General features: G+C 36.8%; 2 protein-coding genes across 18 annotated transcripts in view; one reads left to right on the top strand and one right to left on the bottom strand.

The window, feature by feature from the left end:
- PKD2L2 (polycystin 2 like 2, transient receptor potential cation channel) overlaps nt 1–16240 on the top strand; it is a 39064-nt gene extending 22824 nt beyond the window's left edge. For 2 of the 6 annotated variants that reach the window (XM_027096706.1, XM_027096690.1), the window contains exons 9-14: nt 1123–1243; nt 2286–2387; nt 3852–3916; nt 4511–4565; nt 11790–11902; nt 12343–13659. In XM_027096706.1, the coding sequence (XP_026952507.1) occupies nt 1123–1243; nt 2286–2387; nt 3852–3916; nt 4511–4565; nt 11790–11902; nt 12343–12439 (553 nt within the window). In that variant the 3' untranslated portion in view covers nt 12440–13659. Of the gene's footprint in view, nt 1–1122; nt 1244–2285; nt 2388–3851; nt 3917–4510; nt 4566–11789; nt 11903–12342; nt 13660–15581 lie in introns of those variants that run through there. The other 4 variants (XM_027096709.1, XM_027096692.1, XM_027096699.1 and 1 more) reach the window with 4 other exon arrangements.
- Nucleotides 13662–24424, bottom strand: part of FAM13B (family with sequence similarity 13 member B) — an 89487-nt gene continuing 78724 nt past the window's right edge. For 8 of the 12 annotated variants that reach the window (XM_027096592.1, XM_027096597.1, XM_027096669.1 and 5 more), the window contains 6 exons: nt 22130–22213; nt 21805–21900; nt 19287–19370; nt 19027–19193; nt 18169–18270; nt 13662–16130 (listed from right to left, as the gene is read on the bottom strand). In XM_027096592.1, coding sequence (XP_026952393.1) covers nt 16007–16130; nt 18169–18270; nt 19027–19193; nt 19287–19370; nt 21805–21900; nt 22130–22213 — 657 coding nt within the window. In that variant the 3' untranslated portion in view covers nt 13662–16006. The remainder of the gene's footprint in view (nt 16131–18168; nt 18271–19026; nt 19194–19286; nt 19371–21804; nt 21901–22129; nt 22214–24424) is intronic. The other 4 variants (XM_027096617.1, XM_027096653.1, XM_027096636.1 and 1 more) reach the window with 4 other exon arrangements.

The following is a 24424-nucleotide window of genomic DNA, read 5'->3' as shown; positions in this document are numbered from 1 at the left end:
ATTCAGCATTTCTCCTTCTATCTTGTGTAGAAGAGCATTAGAATCCACTATTAGAAGCTGGATAAACACTGTATGTATGATTTAGTCAGGTCTCAGGTACTGAGGATGAAATTCCAGAAAACTCTGAGTCCTAGGACTCCAAATAGCTGATTTCTTTGAATACATTTTCTTCCTTCATTGTACATAGTCCTATGCTCCCTTCACGTGATTGGCAAAAGCAACAAGGAACAAGAAACATTCCGCCCTTTGACCAATCATGCAAAGTGTCTACATACTATTAAAAACTCCTTCCCAGATCTCCCCTTAAAATAAAGAACTCATATATATATATATATCTCATATATATATAATTTATAATATATCCGTGGTGTGTATGGCAATACCACTGCAAACTAATGATGAGAAAACAAAATAAAACTTCAGGTTATGAAATCCTAATTCTACCTCTGCTACTACTATGCTCATTCAAAGCCTTAATTTCTTAATTTTTCCATCCTTAAAGTTAATAAAATGAAGATTTATAGTATTTTCAATGCTATTTCACTTCAAAGCCAAGCTTTTGTACTTATTGGAGAAAATAAAATAAACCTCGGGATCATATTTGAGGATCACTACCAGCACTTGTTTGAGACTTAGCAAGTGACAAATTGTTGCCATTTTTATTTCAGCAGAAGAGATGCAAAAATTAAGCATACCATTGATATTAGAAATTGTAGGGCTCTTGGGTCTATGTACAAGTTGAAAATCATTTATTGGAAAAGGTCAAAGTATTCTAAGTTTTATAAGGGCACAGGAATGGCTAAAGAGGCCACTGTCAAGACAAGCTGGTAAGCAGGCCTCTCAAGGTTCAAATCTTGGAGGTGAACATTGGGTTCATATTGATTGAATAAATTGAAGCCCATCATTTCCTGAACTATCTGTTCAGCTATTAAGTCTTGGCTTTCTTTAGGGGAATATTCTACATCCAATTTTATAGAACTCTGTGCTAACAAAACTAAAGCCAGAGAACATTGCCATATGCAGCTAGGTACTCTCCTAGGCACATTAGTAACCCCCATCTGTTGTAATGTATGTATGAAGAGATATAGTATTTTCTAATGGTTTTCTTTTTTCCCATAAAAGATTCACACAATTTCGTATTGTTCTTGGAGATTTTAATTTTGCTGGAATTCAGCAAGCCAGTCGTATCTTGGGACCCATTTACTTCATCACTTTCATCTTTTTCGTGTTCTTTGTCCTGCTGGTAAGAATGACCATATATGTTCCCCTTTTTTGCTTACATTTTTCAGAATAAAAAATATAATTACCAATTTAGAAGAAATTATAGTATCACTGCTTAGCTGTCAGAACACTTTACATTTATTAAGAATGGTGTAGATTCCTAGTAATCCAGGGGGTCCAAATGTTTTCAAGCTGTCCAATGGAGAATGTGATCATAATAGTTACCATCTGGGTGGTTATTGTGTGCCAAGAGTGTACTAAATCTTTTACACGTATAACTTGAAAGTTCCAGGTCTCTCCAGCCTGGGACATTTCATACCAGTAGGTATGAATTAGGCCATTCATATTCTGCCCATATTGCAACAGCTTTTGGCCCTTATGGATGAAAGCTCACACCCTGGTAATTTTTAGGAGTCCCCAGGATGGGTCTCTCACATGTGCTCAGGACAAATCTATTTGGCCTTCCTAATCAAGGAACCTTGCCTTTCTACTCAAGGCACTGCTACTGTCCTCCATGAAAACATTTTTTTGTCACACACAGCAGTTATCCCCTGATTGTGGGCAACAGTCCTCACAGTGACAGATCTGAGCCACAGTGAAAGGTGGAGAGGTGGGCTGGGAGTAAGAATACCCTCTCCACAGTTCTGTTTGTGTTATCTGGACATTAATAGTTGTAAGAGCCCTAGTAAAACTGTGCATTTAAACAGCTCTATAGAATTTTAAAGAAAAAAAAGAAATACCCTTATGAACATATATTATTCTAAGTTTTCTTCTGATATGTAACATTAATACATTTTTATATATATATATAATTAACCAATGTATATGCACTATTTTACATTCTGCTTTTCCCATTTACCATAAACATACTTGCCCATATCCACACACTACACATTTCCCATTCTACTATATTATATATAGTCTGCATAGTCGTATCTCTTATTGAGCACGAGTTACTTTTAAAATTTAAATCTAATTTTACAAATCCCAGCACTTGTCAAAGTCATTAACAACATTTAAACTAAATTTTTATTGAAATACTTCATTTGAATATTTCTCCCCAGAACATGTTCTTGGCAATAATTAATGATACCTATTCTGAAGTGAAAGCTGACTATTCAATAGGCAGAAGGCCAGATTTTGAACTTGGTAAAATGATTAAAAAGGTATGTCAAATTCTTCTAATCAGAATTCTAAGACCAATCTTGTTCAGTTTATACTCTTGTAGTTTGAATAACACCTAAACCCCAAGTGGTAGTGCAGGGAGGACATTTGGGGTTTTTTGTTTTGGTCCATGGTTACTTATATTTGTATTATTTCAGTACCAGGAGAAATGTTCTCTGGCTTCAAAAATGTGACCAAAATTATTTCAGAGTTCAATGTATCAAAAAGCTACTGAGCACTAAATGCAAAGCACTTACTCTCTTCCCTCCCAAAGTTTTCAATTTAGATGCTGGTAAATTCCTATGAACAATCTGAACTCAGAACTCCTTTTGCCTTACCTTCCTCACTTTCTGTAGTGGCAACACTCTCCTCAGTCACCCCTGGCTCAGAACCCTTGAACTTTTTCTTTGTCCCTTATAATGGTCTGTTGCCAAGGCTTGTGTGTAAAGTTCACCTCTGTAGTTTTTGCTCACATTTGTGGAACTCAAAGACACTTTGAATTCTAACTGCCACCACTACATTAGGTACTCAGTACTTTTCACCCGGACTTCTGTATGGTAACATCTTCTTAACTGTTATAGCCTCCTTCCTGTGCCAGCCCAGTTTTGATCATATCACTTCTCTGCTCAAAATTCTTCAAAGTTTCCCTGGGCTTGTCAAAATAAGTCCAAATTCTTTATTCAAACATTCAAGGGCCTTTTCTAGTCTCACAGTCTCAACCTATCTTTATTCACTATCATTCATTGAACTAACTATACAATTTTTACCTTCTATGCCTCCATTCACAGCACTGTATGCCCCAGCTGTTTTGAGCACAGTGCTGTTTACCATGCTTGCTCTCATTGTCTCCTCTGGGCCTCTGCTCATGTCATTCCCTGACTCCCCAGGAATTCCCTCTGCTCTCTTCGCTGACATTCTGTTCTCCCTGTCAGAGCAATCTTCCTTGTCCTCTCAATACCGACCTCACTGTGAACTGTAGCAGAGTCATGTGTGTACCATCTTGCCCATCTCTGCATACCCACAGCTCTAACCATAGCATTTCACACAGAAAAGGTCCTATAAGCTGTGGGGTTAGTGGGGCTTAAGAACTCTGTCCAAGAACTTATCTGTAAACTACTAATATGTCCCCCAATGAACTTAACTGTGGGTTTGTTCATCTTTTATCTCTTGATTATGATGCTGGTTATGTGCATTAAAGTGTTAATATCATTAATGCAATAAATGTTAATAATATTTTTTTAAGATTTTTTTTTCCAAGTTCAAGTGTGATGCCTTCCAGCTTTTTCACCAGCAGGCAGAAACCATAAGTAGTGACAAGGTGAAAAAAAATCATAGTATTTGCCTCTACATTTCTTTAGGGCAGCAGTCCCTAAAGTCAAGCATTCCCTATTTCCTTTACCTTGATCAAAAATTGACAAGACAGAATATTATTTTTATGAACTTTTAAACTTTTAAATTATGCTCAGAGTTACCACAATGCTCTCGAAAAACTCAAACTAAAGAAACCTGAAACAGATGAAGACAAGAAAAGGTAAGATGAATTTTCTTCAATTTTTAACTTACCATTTTAAAGCTCTGTATTATATTAGAAACTTACAGTGAGAGTAAGGTTTTGATTGCAAAACAACCACCATTCAATGTGCTGATTCTAAATAAACTGTCAAAACATCCAGTAGCACCTCATAATTTCTGAGAGTGTCATGAAACTCTAAGCTAATTTAAAATTAATATAAGGCATGCCATGCCACTCAGAAAAAGGTTTAACATAAAGCTGCACAGGATAGTAAAGTCCCTCTAAAAAAGTAGGAAATGATTTTAGTCTACATTAAGTGCATACTTTTAGCTATCAAAGTAAAACAATTTTTAAACAAAATATTTAAGAATGTATTTACATTTATTGCGTAATTTTAGTGTCAAAATCTGGCAGTGGGACATAATAGAAACATGTTTTTATAGCTAGAGATATGATATAGAGAACTTATTAATGACCACATTTTCCAAATAATTAGTGTTATTAGAAAGAACAGAAATTAATTCAGATCCTTAATATAGATCTGGTTATATTTTATACTGTCATTTTCCTTTTTACTGTCATATACCTCTGATTTTTATTTTATATTCTCAGTAGGAAAAGCAGAGATTTGGCTGAACAAGCCAGAAGAGAAGGCTTTGATGAAAAAGTAAGATTTTAATTTTCTCGTAAAGAAGTGATAGCTTTATTAGAAAAAGTTCTGATTTAAGAACTGAATGATTTGCTTTTTTCAGAGCAGTAGTTGCCACCTCCAAATTTCTCCCAGAATCTAGATCCTTTCTTATTTAGGACAAATTGTTTGGATTCCAGATGCTCTGTCTCTCTTATTGGTGCTCTTAGCCAGATACCCTTGTCCTACAGCTGTACCTTCACTGTGGGATTAGCACACAGGGTTTAGTGAGTATACTCTATTGAGATGATTATATAATTGTTCTCTTGTAATCATTAATGTGCTGAATCACTTAAATGATTTTTCTTATATTTCAAAACTGTAACATATATTCAAATGACTAAACATATATGTTTAATAAATAATTATGAAGCAAACCTCCACATACCACTACCACCCAAGTGAAAAAATAGAACATTGCTCTACTTCTGGATGCCTCCCACCCCCCAATATATTGAGAAAGAGGACAGCAGGGTCAAGAGATTGGAAAGCAAACAAGTATGTATAATGGAGTGAGGTTTCTCATTATCAGACAATGGAATTGCAAAAATGGAAAGGCTGAAGGTTAAAATGAACCTTGTGGTGTTGGATTAGAATTGCAACTGTGTGTGTGTGTGTGTGTGCGCGCGAATGTATCTTCTAACTCTGTCCACTGAGAAAGCTAGAGTGACATCCTAGTAGCAATGACACAACGAGCGTCCAGATCTTGGTTTCCAAATACCATTCTCCTCTAAAAGGAACCCGGGCTCCTTGGAAATACAGTTAATTCCAGGACTGGAAAGTATAGGTGCTTCATACTGTACTCCATATAGAATGATGGAGATCTGTTAAAAGGACACAAAAGTCAGCTTGAGTGGGGATCCCGCTGGCCAAGTGTGGGATTTTAAGCACTTATTTAAGCACTTAATGAATATTAATTTAAACCCACGGAATAAAATAGGATTCCATGAGTCCACACTGATCTAAACATATACATGAATGAAAGTCTGAGGAAGAATAGAACATTTCCATACCTCTCCACAAAATACTAATTACAAAAAGAAAAAGAATAACATTACGGTGAAAAAGTCTAGAAAACAGAACCTTAATCAGTACTGGAACAAGCTGAAATTATATGCCACCTGACAAGACACTAAGAGAACACAGGATCCCTTCTGTAAAATTTCTGCCGAAGATGCATAACGCAACGAACCATCACACAATAAGAAACTGAGGGACATTCTATGAAATACTGGCCTATAGACTTCAGAAGTTTCAAGGTCATGAAAGTCAAGGTAAAGCTGAGGAACTACACCAGACTGAGATTAAAAGATGGGTAAATACAATGCATAATCATGGACTGGATCTTTTTACAATAAAGGGCATCATTGGGACACTGGTAAATTTGAATAGGGGACTGAGGATTTAGATGGTAATAATCTATCAATATTAATTTTCTGATTCTGATGATTATACTGTGCTTATATAAAGGAGAATGTCCTTGTATGCAGGAAATACACACTGAAGTATTCAGGGACAATAAGGCATTCATGTTGGCAACTTCAAATACTTCAGAGGATAAAAACTATTTGTATTGTTCTTATAACTTTTCTGTAAGTTTGAGATTCTTTTAAAAAACAAAACTATAATTCAATAAACCATTTCTGAAATAAAAGACAATGTATATTGAAAGACATACTATGTACCTGGGAAAAATTACCTAAAATGAACATGAGACTTATCCAAGCAAAATTTGGATTTACTTACAAGGAAAAGAGAATTAGGTTAGCATAACACCATTCAACACCATAAATCAACAGAACAACACCTACAATATAGCAAGGAAAGAAAATGTAAGCCAAGGCTTTTTTATATGCAGCAAAGCTGTGTTTCAAGTATAAAGGCTCTAACAGTTTTGAACATGTAAGAACTTGGGGAATCCCACTGTATTCCTGAGGATTCCATGTGAGGATCATCTTCAGCCAAACAAGAGATGACTGAGAAATTTTAGAAAAAAGAAGGAAGAGAGAAGGTATAAAGTAAAAAAAGCTGACTGATTATTTCATATGTAATAGCTAAAAAGTTGAAGAATTATCATTTAGAGTTAATAGCCCAAAAGAAGAAACTTTAGCATATTTAAGAGCACAGTAGTAAATTTAAAAGATATTGTTTTATTAATTTTAAAACACATTTTTCCACATTTTAATATCTCTGAAATCAAGATGTGACTTATATTTGACAATGTGCCATATTTTAACTGGTGGCATTTTTTTTCCTAAGTGGTACATAAAATAATGGTGTAATGGTCTTACGATAGACTCCATCTCTCAGATACAACAAAATACAGTAATATGATTAAATATACTTGGGTAGTAGAGGGAAAAGAAATGAGGAGGAAGAAATTATAACCTAATTTTTTTGTTGAACTTGTTTGGTTCTTGTTGAGGGAACCAAAACGAGAAAGAGATGATGGAGGATGTATAAAAAGATACGTGAATAAAAACAGACCACTAAAACAAAAATACATACATTCTTAAAGGGAAGCAGTACCAAATCAAAAAAGAAAACTGATAATATGCCACATGGTAGAAGACTGTAAATATACCTTAAAACAATATAACTGTGACCAGATATATCTGACATATCAGTAAAGACAAATAAGCTTAATTTACTTAAAAAGAAAAAGAAAATATTTTCAGATTGAATCACAGAGTAACACCCAATTCTACGATATAGCCTAAAATATATACCTAAAACAAAGTGATTTAGAAAAGTATAAAAGCATGAGCCAAGGTATAAAAGGCAAGGAAAAGTTATCAGAGGACACAATATAAGTCAAGGTAGAATTCTAGAAAAAAGTTCTAAATGAGATGAAGGGCACTTTATAAGGCTAAGATCAATTTTAATAGTTATGATTATCTATGCAACAAATAATATGGCATAAACTTCCATAAAGTAAAGACTACTAGACTTATAAAAGGAAAAACATACAAGAATACACTAAAGAACAGATCAAGAAAAATGAAAGGATTAAAAATATATATATAATGAATGAAGTGATCTTACAATTATGTATTAAACTCAGTACTCCCAGAAGATACACCTGTTTTTCAAAACCCCTTCATGAAAATAGATATATTGGGCCAAAAAGAAAACCTCAATAAACTGAAAATAAAATTTATCAAAACTGAGCCCAAAAGAGATTTTTAAAAGCTTAAACAAATCCATTCTGTAGAAGAAATGAAGCCATCAAAGAGCTACCTCTGAAATAAATCAGGCCCAGATGGTTTCATATGGAAATTTTACCAGATTTTTAAAGAATAAATAATTTCAAGCTATTTGAGCTGTTCCAGAGCAAAGAGAAAATTGAAAATTTCCAAATTATTTTTATAAAATAATTTTAGAATCACTATATAGTGATTCTAAAACCTAGTAAAGATTGTATCCTCCTCAATAAAAATAAAAAAAAAAACAGAAAAAGAAAATATCACTTATAGGGACTTTCCTGGTGGCGCAGTGGTTAAGAATCCGCCTGCCAATGGAAGGGACACGGGTTCAATCCCTGGTCCGGGAAGATCCCACACGCTGTGGAGCAATGAAGCCTGTGTGCCACAACTACTGAAGCCAGCGTGCCTGGAGCATGTGCTCCGCAACAAGAGAAGCCACCGCAATGAGAAGCCCGCGCACCACAACAAAGAGCAGTCCCCGCTCACTGCAACTCGAGAAAACCCACGCGCAGCAATGAAGACCCAATGCAGCCAAAATTTAATTAATTAATTTTAAAAAACAAAATATCACTTATAAATCTTGAAGCAAAAATCCTAAATATTAGCAAACAGAATCCAACAGAACACAATACCATGATTCAGATAGGGCTTATTCAAAGAATGAGAAGATGATTCAAAACTGTATAATCAACTAATTACCATAATCCGTTCTATTTATAGATCAAAAAAAGGAAAACTATTATTTTCCATAGATGCTGGGTATTTGATAAGATTCAACATCCAACTTTGAGGGGGAAAACAAAACAGGAATCAATGGACTCCTCCTTGACATGATAAAAACAAATTTATCTCACCCCAAAGCTAGCACCTGATCTAATAGGGAAACATTGGACATGTCAAGGACAAGACAAGGATGTATTGGAGAGATCAGACGAAAGAATTAAGCAAGAGGGCTTCCCTGGTGGCGCAGTGGTTGAGAGTCCACCTGCTGATGCAGGGGACACAGGTTCGTGCCCCGGTCCGGGAAGATCCCACATGCCGCGGAGCGGCTAGGCCCGTGAGCCATGGCTGCAGAGCCTGCGCGTCCCGAGCCTGTGCTCCGCAACGGGAGAGGCAAAAAAAGAGAAAGACCAAAAAACAAAAAAAAAAAAAAAAAAAAAAAAAAAGAATTAAGCAAGAGAAATACATGAGAAGTACAAAAGTAGAAAAGGAAGAGGTAAAAACTACCTCTGTTTGAGATATGATTCTCTTTCTCAGGTATACAATGAACTGAAAAATTATGACAAAAAGAGATTAAGTAGTAGGAAAAAATAATTTACATAGTCATGTCATATATGCAAACATCAACCAGCTCATTAAAAATTATAATAGAAGAAACTACAATAGCAACAAAATAGAAAATGCCCAGGGACTAATTTTTAAATGTTTAAAACCAAGATATGGAAAATTTAAAACATTCCTTAAAGGCAAACATACACCTGACCAAATGACATACTTATTACATGTATGAGGACCTAGTCAGGAAAATGGAAACCATAATATACATTTCAAACAGAGAAAATTTATTACAGGGAATTGGTTACACAGATATTGGAAAATAGAAAAAGTAAAAACACTGAAGCAACTCATAAGTAATAACTGTAGGAGGATGCTACCACTCCCATGGCTAAGGTTACAAAAGGTGGGTTTATTGGAACCTAAGACACTTAAGGGGCCTGAAGCTGCTGCTCAGACCTCTGAGGTCACCCTCATCCCACCCCTGCTGCTCCTGATACTTCTGAGGGAGTATGATGAAGCTGGTGCTGGGTATGCCAAAAGAAGCTGGACAACTGCAGCCTGGAGCCAACTACCATTCTATCAGCAATGCTGATAGAAAGAAAACAAGAAGAACCTTCTCCCCTCCATCGTCCAGTGAGGTAGAACCTAACAAATCTGGTAGCAAGACAGTCTAGGGAATGAGGTTTGCAAAGCCTGAGATCCAGCATAAAGAGCATAAAAGAGCCTAAGAGTTTAGGAGGGCAAATTTTGAGTTGAGAGATATTAGCTAAACGGTCAGCTGAATTCACCCGCTTTGGCTATTTAGTACACATCTGTACTTCCATAAAATGACAATAACTATTTCTAGCTTCCATCTAATAAGACAGAACTATCCTCTATGAAAATGGAGGCCCTCTTATTCTCTCCCCAAAAGTGGAGAAGCAAAGTCCCAAGAGTAATTGTATCCATCTCTGGGTAACATTAAGACCTTTTCTACTCGAATCACAATTCCTTAAGAATTTAATGTTTAAACTACAGAGTTTTAGACATGGAAGTATTAAGAGGCACCCCTCAGAGAATTCCCTGGGTTCCAAACAGAGCCCTCTCTGAACCCATTTTGTAGCAGCACCAATTTCCCCTTGGTAATTGGGATCAGTCACCTCAATCACTTCTTAGCCTGCTGGTTCGGTAGCCTGAGGAATCCCAAATAGCCAGGCGGTGGTCTCAAACTTTAAGTCAATTGTTGTGTCCCTTGGTGGAAGCACGCGTCTATAAGGGTCTGTTTCTTTGGACCTTCTCTGCTACCAACCAGTCATCAGTTAGGGGCCAGTCAGAAAAACAGAAACACACGAGGTAGCTCAAAAAGAGGGGGTTTACTTCACAGAATTCATTTCTGAGGCATGAGAGGTCTGTAAGAAACATTGCAGAACACTGAATTAATCCAGAAACAATTATAAGCAGCAGCTACCACCTGCAGGGAAGAGGTGGGTTGACTAGAACCTAGGAGCTTGAGCAAATGCCCCCACATAGTTGCTGCTCTATGAGGAAAGGTATTACTTTCCTGTGAATGTCAAGGAAGGCTTCATAGAAAAAGCGATGGTTGAGATGGGTTTTTTGAAGGATACATCGTTTACCAGGCAGTCTATTCAGTGCATATTACTAATGCATCCACATTTTAATAGACCTGGTCATTTAGAAATATTTGTGGGGCCCACCACTTTTTTAACATCACATTATAAGTACTGGTAAATATGTCAAAACATAGGTGCTGTAATGTGGCTGAAATAAAACTAGAAAGATTGAAAACCACCCTTTCCTACTTCGGATATGTTGGTTTAAAGACAAACACTTTCTGATATATAGCACAGCTCCTCTGGCCAGGACAGCATCCATTTATCAGGTAAACAATGTATGAACTTGGGCATCACCATTCTCTCTGAGGAAGGTAATCAGAACCCTTATACAGGGATCCACTTTGCTACTTAACATTACTGTTGGAGCAGGGCAATACCATACCGATTTACTGAAAAGTCTTTGCGTCGTATCTGGGTGCACTGTCTCTTCTTTCCCTCTTTTTCTAGGGCTGTTTTTATTTTCCATAACATAACAGAGCATTTTTTCTAAAGTTGGGAAAAAGGTATTTGGACACTAAAAGGAAAATGGGTGGGTAGTGAGCACAAAGCACAGAAAGGGCTCTTTAGGATCAGAGAAGGATACAGCAAGAATCTTCTGGTATGAGGAGCTTATTCTGGGGTATGTGGACAGATTGGAGTACACAGATTGATGCAGTAATTATGAAGAGGAGATTGGGAATTGTTAGGAGTCTGGCTGAGAAGCAGCTGGGAGGGCAAATAATACCCACAAACGTACTTTGATGTACACTTGCTTCATTATAGAACAGAGGTACAGAAAAGAACATCCCAGCTTTGGCCAAGTGATGAATGGAGAATATCAGCTGGAGATGCAGAGGGGAAGAGGCAGTGAAAAGGGAATAAGAAGATATTCATAATTTAAAAATCCCCTAACTCTGCTAAACAGTATTAACACCAAGTTCTCTGAGGTGACTCTGCTAATGCATAGACCCAAAAATCAGGCAGGGCAAAAAGCCAGTGGGGCTCAAAATCACAGCCCTGGAGAGTAAAGTTTAAGATTCTCAACCCTGTGATGCTTGTGTGCCATGGGGCTGCAACAGAGAAAAATTTAAAGATTGCAGCTTATGCTTTTTCCTCTAACTTTACAGGAGATTCAAAGTGCAGAGCAGATGAAAAAATGGAAAGAGAGGCTTGAGAAAAAGTATTATTCTACAGAAATTCAAGATGACTACCAGCCTGTCACTCAACAAGAATTTCGAGAGTAAGCATTTGTTCTAACCAAGGTGCTATGGAATATCGTGATATGGGGACTGGGGACATTCCACAATTTTCCTGAACCCAGAATCTCATTCTGTTAAGATGCCACTTTTTTTCCCCAATTTTTTACCCAACTTTAAAATGACACAGAAAGCACAAAACTCCATTTGTTTAAATGCAAGGTGAGAGCAAGACCAATTGCTTTTGTCCTTACATCTCTAAATAATAGACTGCCATTTATACTTGACACGCATAGCAGATACTGTGCTCCACACAGCTTTAGAATATTAGATCCATAACTGGCCATACTAGGCATATTTTGGGAGCTTAAAATACTATCTTCCCACTCAAAGTATTTCACAATAGGTGTTAATAACCTGCTGTCTCTTTATGTACAAAAATGTTACTGACTCATTCTCTACTTCCTTCTAAATTATCCTCTAGCCTCTTTTTATATGCTGTGGAGCTGGAGAAAGAATTACACTACGTCAGTTTAAAACTAAACCGAGTGATGAGAAAGGTTTCAGCTCTACAATATTGAGGCAAGTGGAGGTGAGAATCTGTGATACAATCATGGAACATTTCTAACGATTTATTCCTGTACTGAATTATTTCCTAAATTTGTCCCCATTTGGGGTACATTTTAAAAGCACAAAACTAGCTACCATCAAACTATCATCAGGGTCAATGATAATCATCAAATGATTTCTAGGAATGGGACCCAATATATAATCCATGTGTATTACAAATGCCTCCACAGTATACACACACAGGTACACATGAAGACTTTTATAATGAGATTTATTATTAAATTCTAGGAATGTGAACGGAAAGTATAAAATAATATTGCTTTTAGTTCTTAGGGCAGGTCTCTAATTAATAGTTCAATAAGTCAGTAAAGATAGTTTTCTCAATGCTACACAGAGTATTAGAACTGTTGGTATTCTCATCATGTGCCATGTTCTAATTTCTCTAGCCAAAGGTAAATTAATAAATGCTTAGGATTCTAGAAAACCATTATATAAGACCCCAAGTAAAATAATCTCACCTCCACTCTTCCCAGTTGGAAGTCTCCTGGAAAAAGGCAAAGTGTAGAAGAACAAACTTCCCAACCACCTACAGAAATTTCACTAATATCTTCAAACTAGAAATTCATCTAGACAGTTTCTAAAGTAACACATTTGAAGTTTCCCAAAAGTGCTTCCTCGACTACTTTAAAAGTAAACTATCCTTTAAAACATAAAATAAAAGAGCCAGGTAGGAGTATCAAGGTTATAAGAAGTTATGTTTGAAAAGTGTAAATGAGGGTGTTGCAAAAGCCCTGTATGGATGGCTGGCATTTTGGAAATTGGAAGGAAACTCTTCTAATATAGGTTACATAAGCCCTCCTAGAAGAGCCATATGTTATACGTTCTCTTAGCCCAAGTAACATCATTTGACCATAGACTTCCACATTGTGCAACAGTCCCTGGACTGTAAAACTCAAATAAAGGAATTGTTAAATATACCCACCTTCCTTAAGCCAAGCTCTTCTCTTAGAGACTGCATGTCAAGTTTTCTTAATAAGATAATTCACTGCAACAAGAAATGCTGACTATTCTCTCTGCATCTTCTCCCTAGATTTCCAAAGAGAATCAACAACATGGCCTTTCCTTGTCTTACCACTCCCTAGAGCTGTAGACAGTCACGTGGTTTAGTAACCTTGCTGTCTCCCCACATGGTCCCTGGTTGGGGTAATTCAAACAAAGCCTGAGAACATTAAGGCAAGGGAACACTTGAGGGTTTTATTTCTTCTTTTTAAACATCTAGTGAAAAAAACAAACAACATTTACAATGACTTAGAACATTAAAGTTCTTTTATTACAAAAGTCTATACAATGAAGTGCCAAACACAGCAATGCAATTATACTTGTAGTCGTATATATCTATATACTGTTTGTATATAGATATACAGTTTTTACTTGTACCAAAGTAAAATTATCACAAACTGCCTAATTCTACCACTTACTACTGAACTATGACACACAATACTGTCACATAGCATAAGTGCTGCCATGCCACTTTTTATCTATTCTACTCACAGCCAAACATTAACAGTGAATAACCAACATCATGAAGCAGCTGTTAATTCTAAAATGAAACCAGTCAGGCCACTGACTTATAAAAATATGGTACTCATATAGATTTAGCATTATAAAGAAGGAATATATTATTTAAAACATTTAAATAGTGCATATGGACATTTTTGCATGTGGTATATAAAATAAAACATTCATATAAAACAATATACAGTGCACATTAAATAAGATGTTTGGATATACTCCTGTTGGAGACTGAAAGAAATTAACTAAATGTACACTGCATGATGAATTCAAATCAAAACGATAACATCTTTTGGTGTTCTCAATTTCACGTTTCTAGGTGTACATTATGAATAACCTAGCTGTATCAAAAGGAAACCACACGAAAAGGGCTGGATTTAGTGCTTTATTCCCCAATGACATGTTCACTACCAAGGAACATTCCCTCCCCCCAAAAAAGGCATTGCACACACAGGTGAAATGTGAAGTACTAGAAATGTGAAGTACTAGAAATGCTACTTATTATCAAGCTACTTCATGTGCTATGTAATAGTGCCAGAAGTCTGAGGTTCATGCTTCCCTCACCTTATTAAAGGATGCTGCAAAAGTCCATTTTTGTATGGAACAAATTATGAATATTAGCTAGTTAAGAAAACCATGCATGAGTCACTGCATGCAAAACATGGGCACAAAGTGAGACACTCATCAATCCAAAAAAGCACCAGGAAAAAAATGAACACTTAGATTAAGCCTGATCAGAATATGCTGTTAATGACTATCATATTGTTAGCACAAATAAAGTCACCATTCTGTGAAAATAATTAGCAGAATTATACCAGGAAAGAACCTGAAGAAAAGCCATGCAAAGCCAGAGAAAATAAGATATGCTTAGAGTGTATGACAAGGGGCATACCACAATACACCTATAACCAGCTGCTTTAAACAGCTTGTGATTGAGCAAAAGGTGATCCCTCTAGAGGATGTTTTCTTTATGGATTTTGCTGATTAAAAAAGAAAAAAAAAAATGATGCAACCCCTTGAAGGTACATGTAAAAATGCAGTGGTATAGCCCTTGTTAAGAATAGATTTACTTCAGGCATAATGATTCTTTTGCCAATTTAAGCCCATTTGATTGAACACACAAATCTGAGCACCATCAGAGTTCCTACATACTGACATGGCTATTTTCTCACATTATCTGGAGGTGGGTAGGGGGAAAAAATGCAGGATCTAATCCAGACAAATCACATCATCACCAACTGATAAACTGTAACTGAGGAAACAAACAGTAACTTAAGTCCCAAAGGCAGCATGTGATATTAATTCAGTTCTGTGTGTGATGTGTGCTGTGTGTTTTCACTATACTAATAAGCAAGGTCACTTTTTGGTCTACCCGCTGTTATCTTCATCCAGGAGCTGTGTGACCACTGAATTGCAAAATTCTGCTAACATTACTACCTGTGAGAAAGTGTCACTTTGGGAATTTAACAGAAATATGTTCCACAGTAGGACTTGAAATTTCAGTTGATTTTGGTTTTCTAAGAAAACAGAGAACATAGTTGCATATGTGCACATTTATAGGCTTTTCTTTCAAATTTTCAGTCATTCTGTAAGAAAAAGGCAACTGAAGAAGAATTCAATGTGAAGATTTTCCTCTCAATTTTCTTGAGTAATGAAAAACAAAATAATAAAGTTGGTAATAACAAAAAGCTTCTATCTCCAAAGTTCTTAAAGTTGAAAAGATAAAATATTAGTCTTCTACTAACACGATGTATCTGTAGTACAAAACAATGAAGAAAAGTGGATGTTTGCTAAAGGTAGAGGGGCAGTCTGTGGTTAACATGGAACATCGCACTCCCTAGACAGGGTCTACTTACCCTCCCATCATTTCTCTAGTGGCACCACCAGCAAGTACAAAATGAGACTCTGTGAGTGCCTGACAAAATGAACTTAAGTACCAGCCAAGTACACATGATGATAGCTTCAGGGAATACAACTGATTTTATGATGTTTTCAAGGACCGTATTTTATATGGATTTTGAAGAATCTTGTTTGCTGATAAGAACTTCAAGAAGCCTAAGCTTGGCTTTAATTTTCTTGTACTCCCTGTACTCCTCAAGCACTGGAACACGATCCTCTTTCTGGGCATTCCTAGGGGAGAAAATAAAACCTAGAGATCATCTGGAAAATAAAGTCCCAGAAGTTGTCGTAATGAGAGACAGAATATTACCCAATACAAACTCAAATAAAAAACTGTTCTGCAAGAAAAAAGAAGATTATTGGACGAATTCCCTTCATCTCAATGGAATATTCCTAGAACACTTCTAATTTTGATGTATTTCTCTATTGACAGATTAATTGATGATATTAGTATCAATGATGATTGCAGGTAACTACAGATAATCAAATATTTTAATAAAACATGAGCTACTAGACTCTGTCAGGTCTGTGAGTGTATACTAAGTGCTAGAGGCTACGCTGAGTCATTTCATACATTCCATACATTACTTAACTCTGGCTTCAGTGAATTAAGATGTAAAAGTATAACATCTTAGTGGTAGCGAAAAAATCATTTTTCTCACTTTATATTACTGACCCAAAGCAATTCAGTTTAATAACCAGGTAAAGCATCAAACTACCCTAACTACAAGCAAAGTTTTTTTCCAATAAGACAAAGAATTAGAAGGTACTTGGAAAACACACTTGAGATTTTTTTAACCATATATGCCAACCTACGTAGAAGACTCTCAAACACAGTAGTCCCCCTCCTTATCCGTGGGGATACATTCCAAGACCCCAGTGGATGCCTGAAATCAAACCCTATATATACTATACATACATACCTATGATAAAGTTTAATTTATAAATTAGACACAGTAAGAGATTAACAATAACTAATAATAAAATAGAATAATTATAACAATACTCTGTAATAAAAGTTATGTGAATGCGGGCTCTCTCAAAACATCTTACAGTACAAGTTTAAAGCCTTTTCCATACTAACTAAGCACTTATCATGCACTGTGGCCATAACTTCTGCAGTTTGAGGTATGACAGCAAAATTAGTAGGAATTTCCTTTTCCTTCTTCAAAATTTCATGGATAGATTCGTTATTATAGATCGGAGCACCTCAGCACATGATTTTTTTCGTAGCCTCACTGAGTAAAGAACTTTCCCCTTTTCACCTGAAGTACTCTGTGGCTTCTCTTTGGCATATCTGAATTGCTAGCATCACTACTCTTGCGCTTTGGGGCATTAACTAAAGTAAGGGTTACTTGAGCACAAGCACTGAGATACTGTGACGATGGATCTGACAAACAAGATGGATACTAACTGACTAAAGGGCAGGATATGCTGGACAAAGGGATGCTTCACGTCCTGGGTGGGCCAGCACGAGATTTCATCACACTACTCAGGACAGTGCACAGTTTAAACTTTATGAATTGTTTATTTCTAGAACTTTCCATTTAATATTTCTGGACCGCAATTAACCATGGAGTAATTGAAACTGCAAAGAGAAACTGAAGAGGGGGGACTACTATAGAGCTATTGGCTTGGTAAGACCGTCTGGTAACATGGAAAAACTTTTCTGAGGCCTGAGATAAATAATCCTCATTTCTGGCCACAATCTGAATTAGAATGTATTTTTCTTACTTTTAAAAGAGTCCCACTGGGTCAACTGTGTATTACCCAGTTAGATAAAGGCACTTGCCATATTGTATTATAGGGGAGCCACATGACTGCCACACTGATACACACCTTGGAAATACGTGCCCTAGAATGACCCAACATGCAGCCTAAGCAGCAATGGTCTCAGTATAAGAATCCAAACTAGTTAGGATACCACTCATATTTGGGACCCTTTCTAAAAGGAGATCTCGTTTCACAAACACTTCCAAAAGGATGAGGATACTGAATTAAGGAACATAAAATAACTGCCACTCAACCAAGCATTCTCTAGGACAATCCTGAAATATTTTGTCAGATGTTGTTTACTCCAGCTCTGACTTTTTCCTTCCATTAAGAGCAGGGCTGCACAGTACAAAGGAATGTTTTTTACCGTTATTTTCAATGCTAACATCCTTATACGCACAATTTATTTCTATTCTTATATATTTCTTTATTTCAACATATGGGCACTTGGGAGTTTAAGAAGAAAGAAGATTCAATTTTGTGATGCTCAACAAACCTTCCATTTTGTTGATAAAATGCTTCTTCAAATTCCCGTAACGTTTTACGTAGTTTCTTTTTTTCAGCTCTGGCTTTCCAAAGTTGTTCCAGTAATTCGGGCCTAAAATTGAAATGGGAAGAAAACATTTCAAAGGGCACTTTTGATTCATTATGTTCTTAACAGTGTTTCTAACCCTGGCTGCAAAATCAAGCCAGCTGGGGAGCTTTTAGAATATACCAATGTCTTAAGTTTCACCTTGGAGCGACTAAATCAGAATAGCTGCTGGTAGGGCTCTGCATAAGTATTTAAAACAAAAACAAAAACAAAACAACTTCCCACACGATCCTAAAGTGACGCCAGGGCTAACAACTAGAACCAAAGGCCACATCAGGTAAAGAAGCTCAAAGAGCACAAACTAACAGACGACTCTCAGCTGGTTCCAGCACTTTGTCATACAGCAAACGTAGGATTTTAGGTTTATTTATTTATTTATTTTTTGCGGTACGCGGACCTCTCACTGTTGTGGTCTCTCCCATTGTGGAGCACAGGCTCCGGACGCACAGGCTCAGCGGCCATGGCTCATGGGCCCAGCCGTTCTGCGTCACGTGGGACCTTCCCAGACCGGGGCACGAACCCGTGTCCCCTGTATCAGCAGGCGGACTCTCAACCACTGCGCCACCAGGGAAGCCCGTTTTTTTTAATTTTTAAAACACACTAATTTTCAATAAAGAAAATGTGAATCACAACATGTATTTGTAAAGCACACTTTTCAAAATGGGTGTATTTCTTTTCTTTACTCAATTATTTAACACTGAATTTCTTTGCATATAAATTTTATTACATGAATAGGCTAAAATCACAAACCAGGATACATACATAGAAGCTGCTCGAGTACTTGACAATCGGAGATCTAGAGCCAGTTTTTCTTGATTTTCTTCCATATCAGATTCTGAGTTTTCCAATGAAGACTGTGCCTGTACAGCAGTTTTCAAGATATCAGTTAACTCAGAGGACAGACTAACACCATCTTCTTCTTCTTCTTCCTAAAAATATATCCAAACAGAGAATCAAACATGCCATGATTTCAATTTTTCCTTTAGGAAAAAGATCAGAGAATAATTTCTCTTAAGGATTACCTTGATTTCTTCAAAAAAATGTGCAGTTTCTCCTTCTATGATTGGCTGTAACATCTGACCCCTTCGCTTGGTGGATGGAGATCCCTGTAACAATAAACATATAAGTGGGTTACATTTTAAGTATTTAAAATGTTCAATGAAGATTCACTTCACTATTACAGTTAAAATAAAGTTTAATAGATCTTAAAACTTTATTTTCAAAATTCTAACCATATGCTTTAAAATTTTTTAGGAATTCTTTACTAAATTTATTTTTGCTTTTTTCTTGTTATGTATCCATAAGAGTGACAAATGATAATTTATGTCTAGGTAATTCTAAGAGCTCATTCAATAAATGTTTTTAAAATTCTAAATAATAATGTGTGACATATTATTTATTTAATTGGGAGCATTTTTCTTTTTAACCAAGCTGTCAACTTTTTTGGTCTGAGGACCCCTTTATACTCCTTTTTAAAAAATAACAGCTTCATTAAGATATAATTCATATACCATAGGTACTTCCCTGGTGGTTCAGTAGCTAAGACTCCATGCTCCCAATGCAGGGGGCCCGGGTTCGATCTCTGATCAGGGAACTAGATCCCACATGCCGCAACTAAGAGTTTGCATGCTGCAACTAAAGATCCTGCATGCCGCAACTAGAAGATCCCACATGCCACAACGTAGATCCCGCCCATGTGCCACAACTAAGGACCAGCACTGCTAGCTAAATAAATAAATAAATAAATATATATTTTTAAAAAGATATAATTCATATACCATAAAATTCACTCTTTTAAAGTGTACAATTTAGTGGTTTTTAGTATATGCACAAAGTTGTACAACCATCACCACTATGTGATTCTAGAACATTTCATCACCCCAAAAGGAAACCCTGTACTCATGAGCCCTCTCTCCCCGGCCCATGGCAAACAACAATCTACTTTCTGTCTCAATGGGCTGGTCTATTCTGGATATTTCATATAAATGGAATCATACAATATGTGGCCTTTTGTGTCTGGCTTTTTTCACTTAGCATAAATGTTTTTAAGGTTTATCCGGGTTGTAGTGTGTACCAGTACTTCATCCCTTTGCATGGCTGAATAATATTCCACTATACAGATATACCCCATTATGTTTATCTATCAGTTGGCTGAACATCTGGACTGTTTTTACACTTTGGCTATTATGAACAATGCTACTCTGAAGACCTGTCTACAAATTTTTGTGCAGACATGTTTTCAATTCTCTTGGGTATATACCTAGGAAGAGAACTGCTAGGTCATATGGTAACTCTATGTTTAAACTTTTGAGGAACTGCTAGCGCCATCTGTTGGAAAAACGATTCTTTCCTATTGTCTTGGCTTAATTTTTAGATTCCCAATTTCTCTTTACGACAGTCATATTTAGGCATCCATAAGATCTAGAAATGCTTCCTATAGACTCAGTTTTTAAAAACAAATGTGTGGAATTCTAAGATGGTTTTCATAAATAAATTCAAAGACTATTTATACTATTATGGAATTATGAAAATGTCAGTGACACACAAAAAATACCTTGTAATCAAAAGATAAAATCTGTATTAAACTATCTTATGTGTGAAAAGAATATAAACTATACAGGATTCACTGTTCAAAGAAAACTGATTATATCTAAATACTGTTAAGAGATGGCCAACTAAAAAAACAGCCAGTTAAAAAAGAATGTTTATATAAGGGCTAAATAAAAGGTGCTCAGAAGGCCACTGTGAACATTCTAATAATGAGTAGCCAGAGAGTCGAAGCCTAAAGGGAACCCTTATTTCAAGAGGCCATCAACATAAAAATGGCCTGCAAGCTTAAGCAAACCATAAGCTCCAGAGAATTAATTCCTAGGAGATGATGCAGAACGGGCACATGCTGTTTTCTATTTGAGCCTGAGAGACATCTAGAGCCATACTATCTAATGGTTAATTTGGAGACAGCACTTAATATGCACGTAAGCATTTGAGTTTTCATTTTTTCTCAAAAAAAATGCACATATATATGAATAAGTATTATTTTAATAGACTTTTTTGTTAAAAAAGATGAACTTGAAAAAAAAATCAGTTTACATTATTGTGCAATTAAGTGAACATCATCATGATGGCCATCACAAAAGTAATGTAGTTTCAAAGGCATGAATTTAAATGGAAAGAAATAGGCAAGGGTCTGAAATATGAGTTTTTAATTCTACAAGTAGGTAACCCTGGGTACCTCACTCCTGAGTTTCAGGTTCATCATCTGTGAAATGAGGCTACCGTCCTCTCTACCTGTTGTGACTTAACTTGTCAGGACTTAATGACATAATCATAAGTAAAAATGCTTATAAGAGTCCCTGGGAAGTAATAGTAGGCATTTATTATTAACTTCCTATTCTTTTAAAGCAGTAACCTCACCTTACATACACAATTCTTGTTACCTTGGCTGTGTATTTCTCTAATATACCACCATAATAATAATTTTTTTTTAAAGAGTAGGTTTTGGTAAAATGAACTAGATAAATATTCGCATGTTTTACTTACAAGGACAGGAGTGATGCTAGCTCTTGTCAGCATCTGTTTTACAAGTCTGTATCTATCATAAAGAGGTTTAACAATGTGCCTTTCTTCCCTGGTTACCTGAAGCAAGAAAAATGGAAATCACCTAGTCATCAGAAATCTAAAATTTCTAAAACATTGAGCAATATGACTTTCCCTGCAATTTTTAAAAAGTAATTTTAAATAAGTAGGCAATCTCCCAAATGTAGGAAACAATGCTCTATGAAACAGCTCTGAAGATGTGGGCCACAAAAGTGATTCATGTTCTTGAAGACAGAAAATCAAATCTTTTCAGCAAGAGAGACATTACCGGCCTTCCATGTTGACTTTCATAATAAAGAAGACTTTTCTGGAGAGAAGTTTTCTCTTCTACCAAATGATCTTTTGTCATTTTCTAGAATAAAAACAAACAAACAAAAAAACCCTTCCATTAGAGCATCATTCCCTTCCCCAGCACAATGTAAATAATTTGGCTGAAAGGGCAGCCCATTACCACTCTTGCTTAGGTTAATAAGAACACATCTTTTGCTTAAAGATTTGCAGGCAACATTTTTCAGTCTCTTGGAGAATCCGGTCTTCTAAAACTAGGTACCAACCGCCTTTGGTGGTTTGATTTATTATATTTTATCTGAATAAGTGATGAATACCAGAGCTTAGTACCTTGGGTAAGTTACTTAGCCTCTTTTTGTTCAACATCCTGATCTGTAAATGGGGATACTTCACCTACCTCACAGAGCTCTAATGAGGACTAAATGAGTTAATATGTTGTAAAGGCATTTACACAGTGCCTACTCAGCACACAATAAAGAAAATAAATGCCTATTAGTTTATTTAATTTTGCACATAATCTTTTTTTTTTTTTGCGGTACGCGGGCCTCTCACCACTGCGGCCTCTCCCGTTGCAGAGCACAGGCTCCGGACGCGCAGGCTCAGCGGCCACGGCTCACGGGCCCAGACGCTCCGCGGCATGTGGGATCCCCCCGGACCGGGACACAAACGCGTGCCCCCCGCATCGGCAGGCGGACTCCTAACCACTGCACCACCAGGGAAGCCCTGCACATAATCTTTTATTAGCATTATAACTATAATTTTGTTGTGTGTGGGCACATACACAAAACACAGGCACACAACAAGCACAGGTCTTAAACCTGGTGTTTCTCCTAAACTGTTAAAATCTGGCAGCAGTATAGTGGAAAGATCCTGAAAAAAGCTCAACAATGTCAATTTGTGACCCTAGCCTTCTACTCTATGACTTCAGTTCCCCTTCATCTGGCACTTTCTTTATACTGAAAGTAAGATACTCTTCTCCCATCTTTCAGTACTCTAATGGTAGTAGGCAGGAATCCCAAATTTATTTGCCCGTAACTCCTTCTCCCTTTGTTCCACAGCACGACCTTTTAACATACCAATGAACCAATGTTCCACAGAATACACTTTAACCCAAATAAAACTCTCCAATTACTCCTAGGACTAATTAAAATTACCCTGTTTGTCATCAAAATGAAAACTAGAGGTACAAAAAAAACTTCAGTGGATATGTACTTCCTATAACAAGCATTTTAGATTATGTATGTTCAGTAGAGGACAGCCAGGTGAAGACTCTGTAAAACATTGTGATTTCAACCTCAAGCTTGTACCTTAAACCTAGGAAAAGGAATTTGAATAAAGCTAATCCAATCAAAATCATTTATAGGAAAGGGGTTGAGGAGGAGAGGAGGCTGGTATAACATAAAAGTAAAACCAAGAAAAATTGGGGGAACTTCTCTGGTGGCACAGTGGTTAAGAATCCGCCTGCCAATGCAGGGGACACGGGTTCGATCCCTAGTCCGGGAAGATCCCACATGCCGCAGAGCAACTAAGCCTGTGTGCCACAACTACTGAGCCTGTGCTCTAGAGACTGTGAGCCACAACTACTGAGCCCGCGAGCCACAACCACTGAAGCCCAGATGCCTAAAGCCCGTGCTCTGCAACAAGAGAAGCCACCGCAATGAGAAGCCTGTGCACTGCAACGAAGAGTAGCCCCCACTTGCCACAACTAGAGAAAGCCTGCATGTAGCAATGAAGACCCAGTGCAGCCAAAAATAAAGAATGAAAAACTGGGGAGGGGAGCAACTAGAATTTCTAATCCAGCTCTGTTTGAAGGCAGAAAGACTCCAATATTTCGATCATGAGGTATACTCTGTTGTCAAGATAGGAATGCACATCAGGATTCATCACTGCCTGGACAAAAGTTCACTTAAGACCATCTACCTCTGTAGTCTCCCAGCAAATTTCATCTGATAAATGATCTTGGTTGCCAAGTGCTTTGACCAGGACTGCCCTAGGCATAGGCTATACTAAGTAATGGTTCTTCATAAAAATGCATTCAATTAGTCCTCATAACCATATTGTGTTAGTACTTTAATGGACATAATCGCAGTCACATGGCTGTTGAAGGGACTCAGCGGCAGAATGCATATAATATAACCAGTCAGGAACTGGCATAAGCTAAGAATTTAATACATACAACTACTAAGACACAAGGCCAAGATTGAAACTCTGGTATATTTCGTGCTCTTAACACACTCATCTTGCTAACTGCCTCCAATATAAGTGAACAGACCAC

This window comes from Aethalodelphis obliquidens, unplaced genomic scaffold (genome assembly GCF_003676395.1).
Source record: "Aethalodelphis obliquidens isolate GAN/ISIS:26980383/991018 unplaced genomic scaffold, ASM367639v1 scaffold4, whole genome shotgun sequence".
Lineage (NCBI taxonomy): Eukaryota > Metazoa > Chordata > Mammalia > Artiodactyla > Delphinidae > Aethalodelphis > Aethalodelphis obliquidens.
Note: the sequence above shows the minus strand (reverse complement) of the source record. Positions and strands in the feature narration are given on the sequence as shown.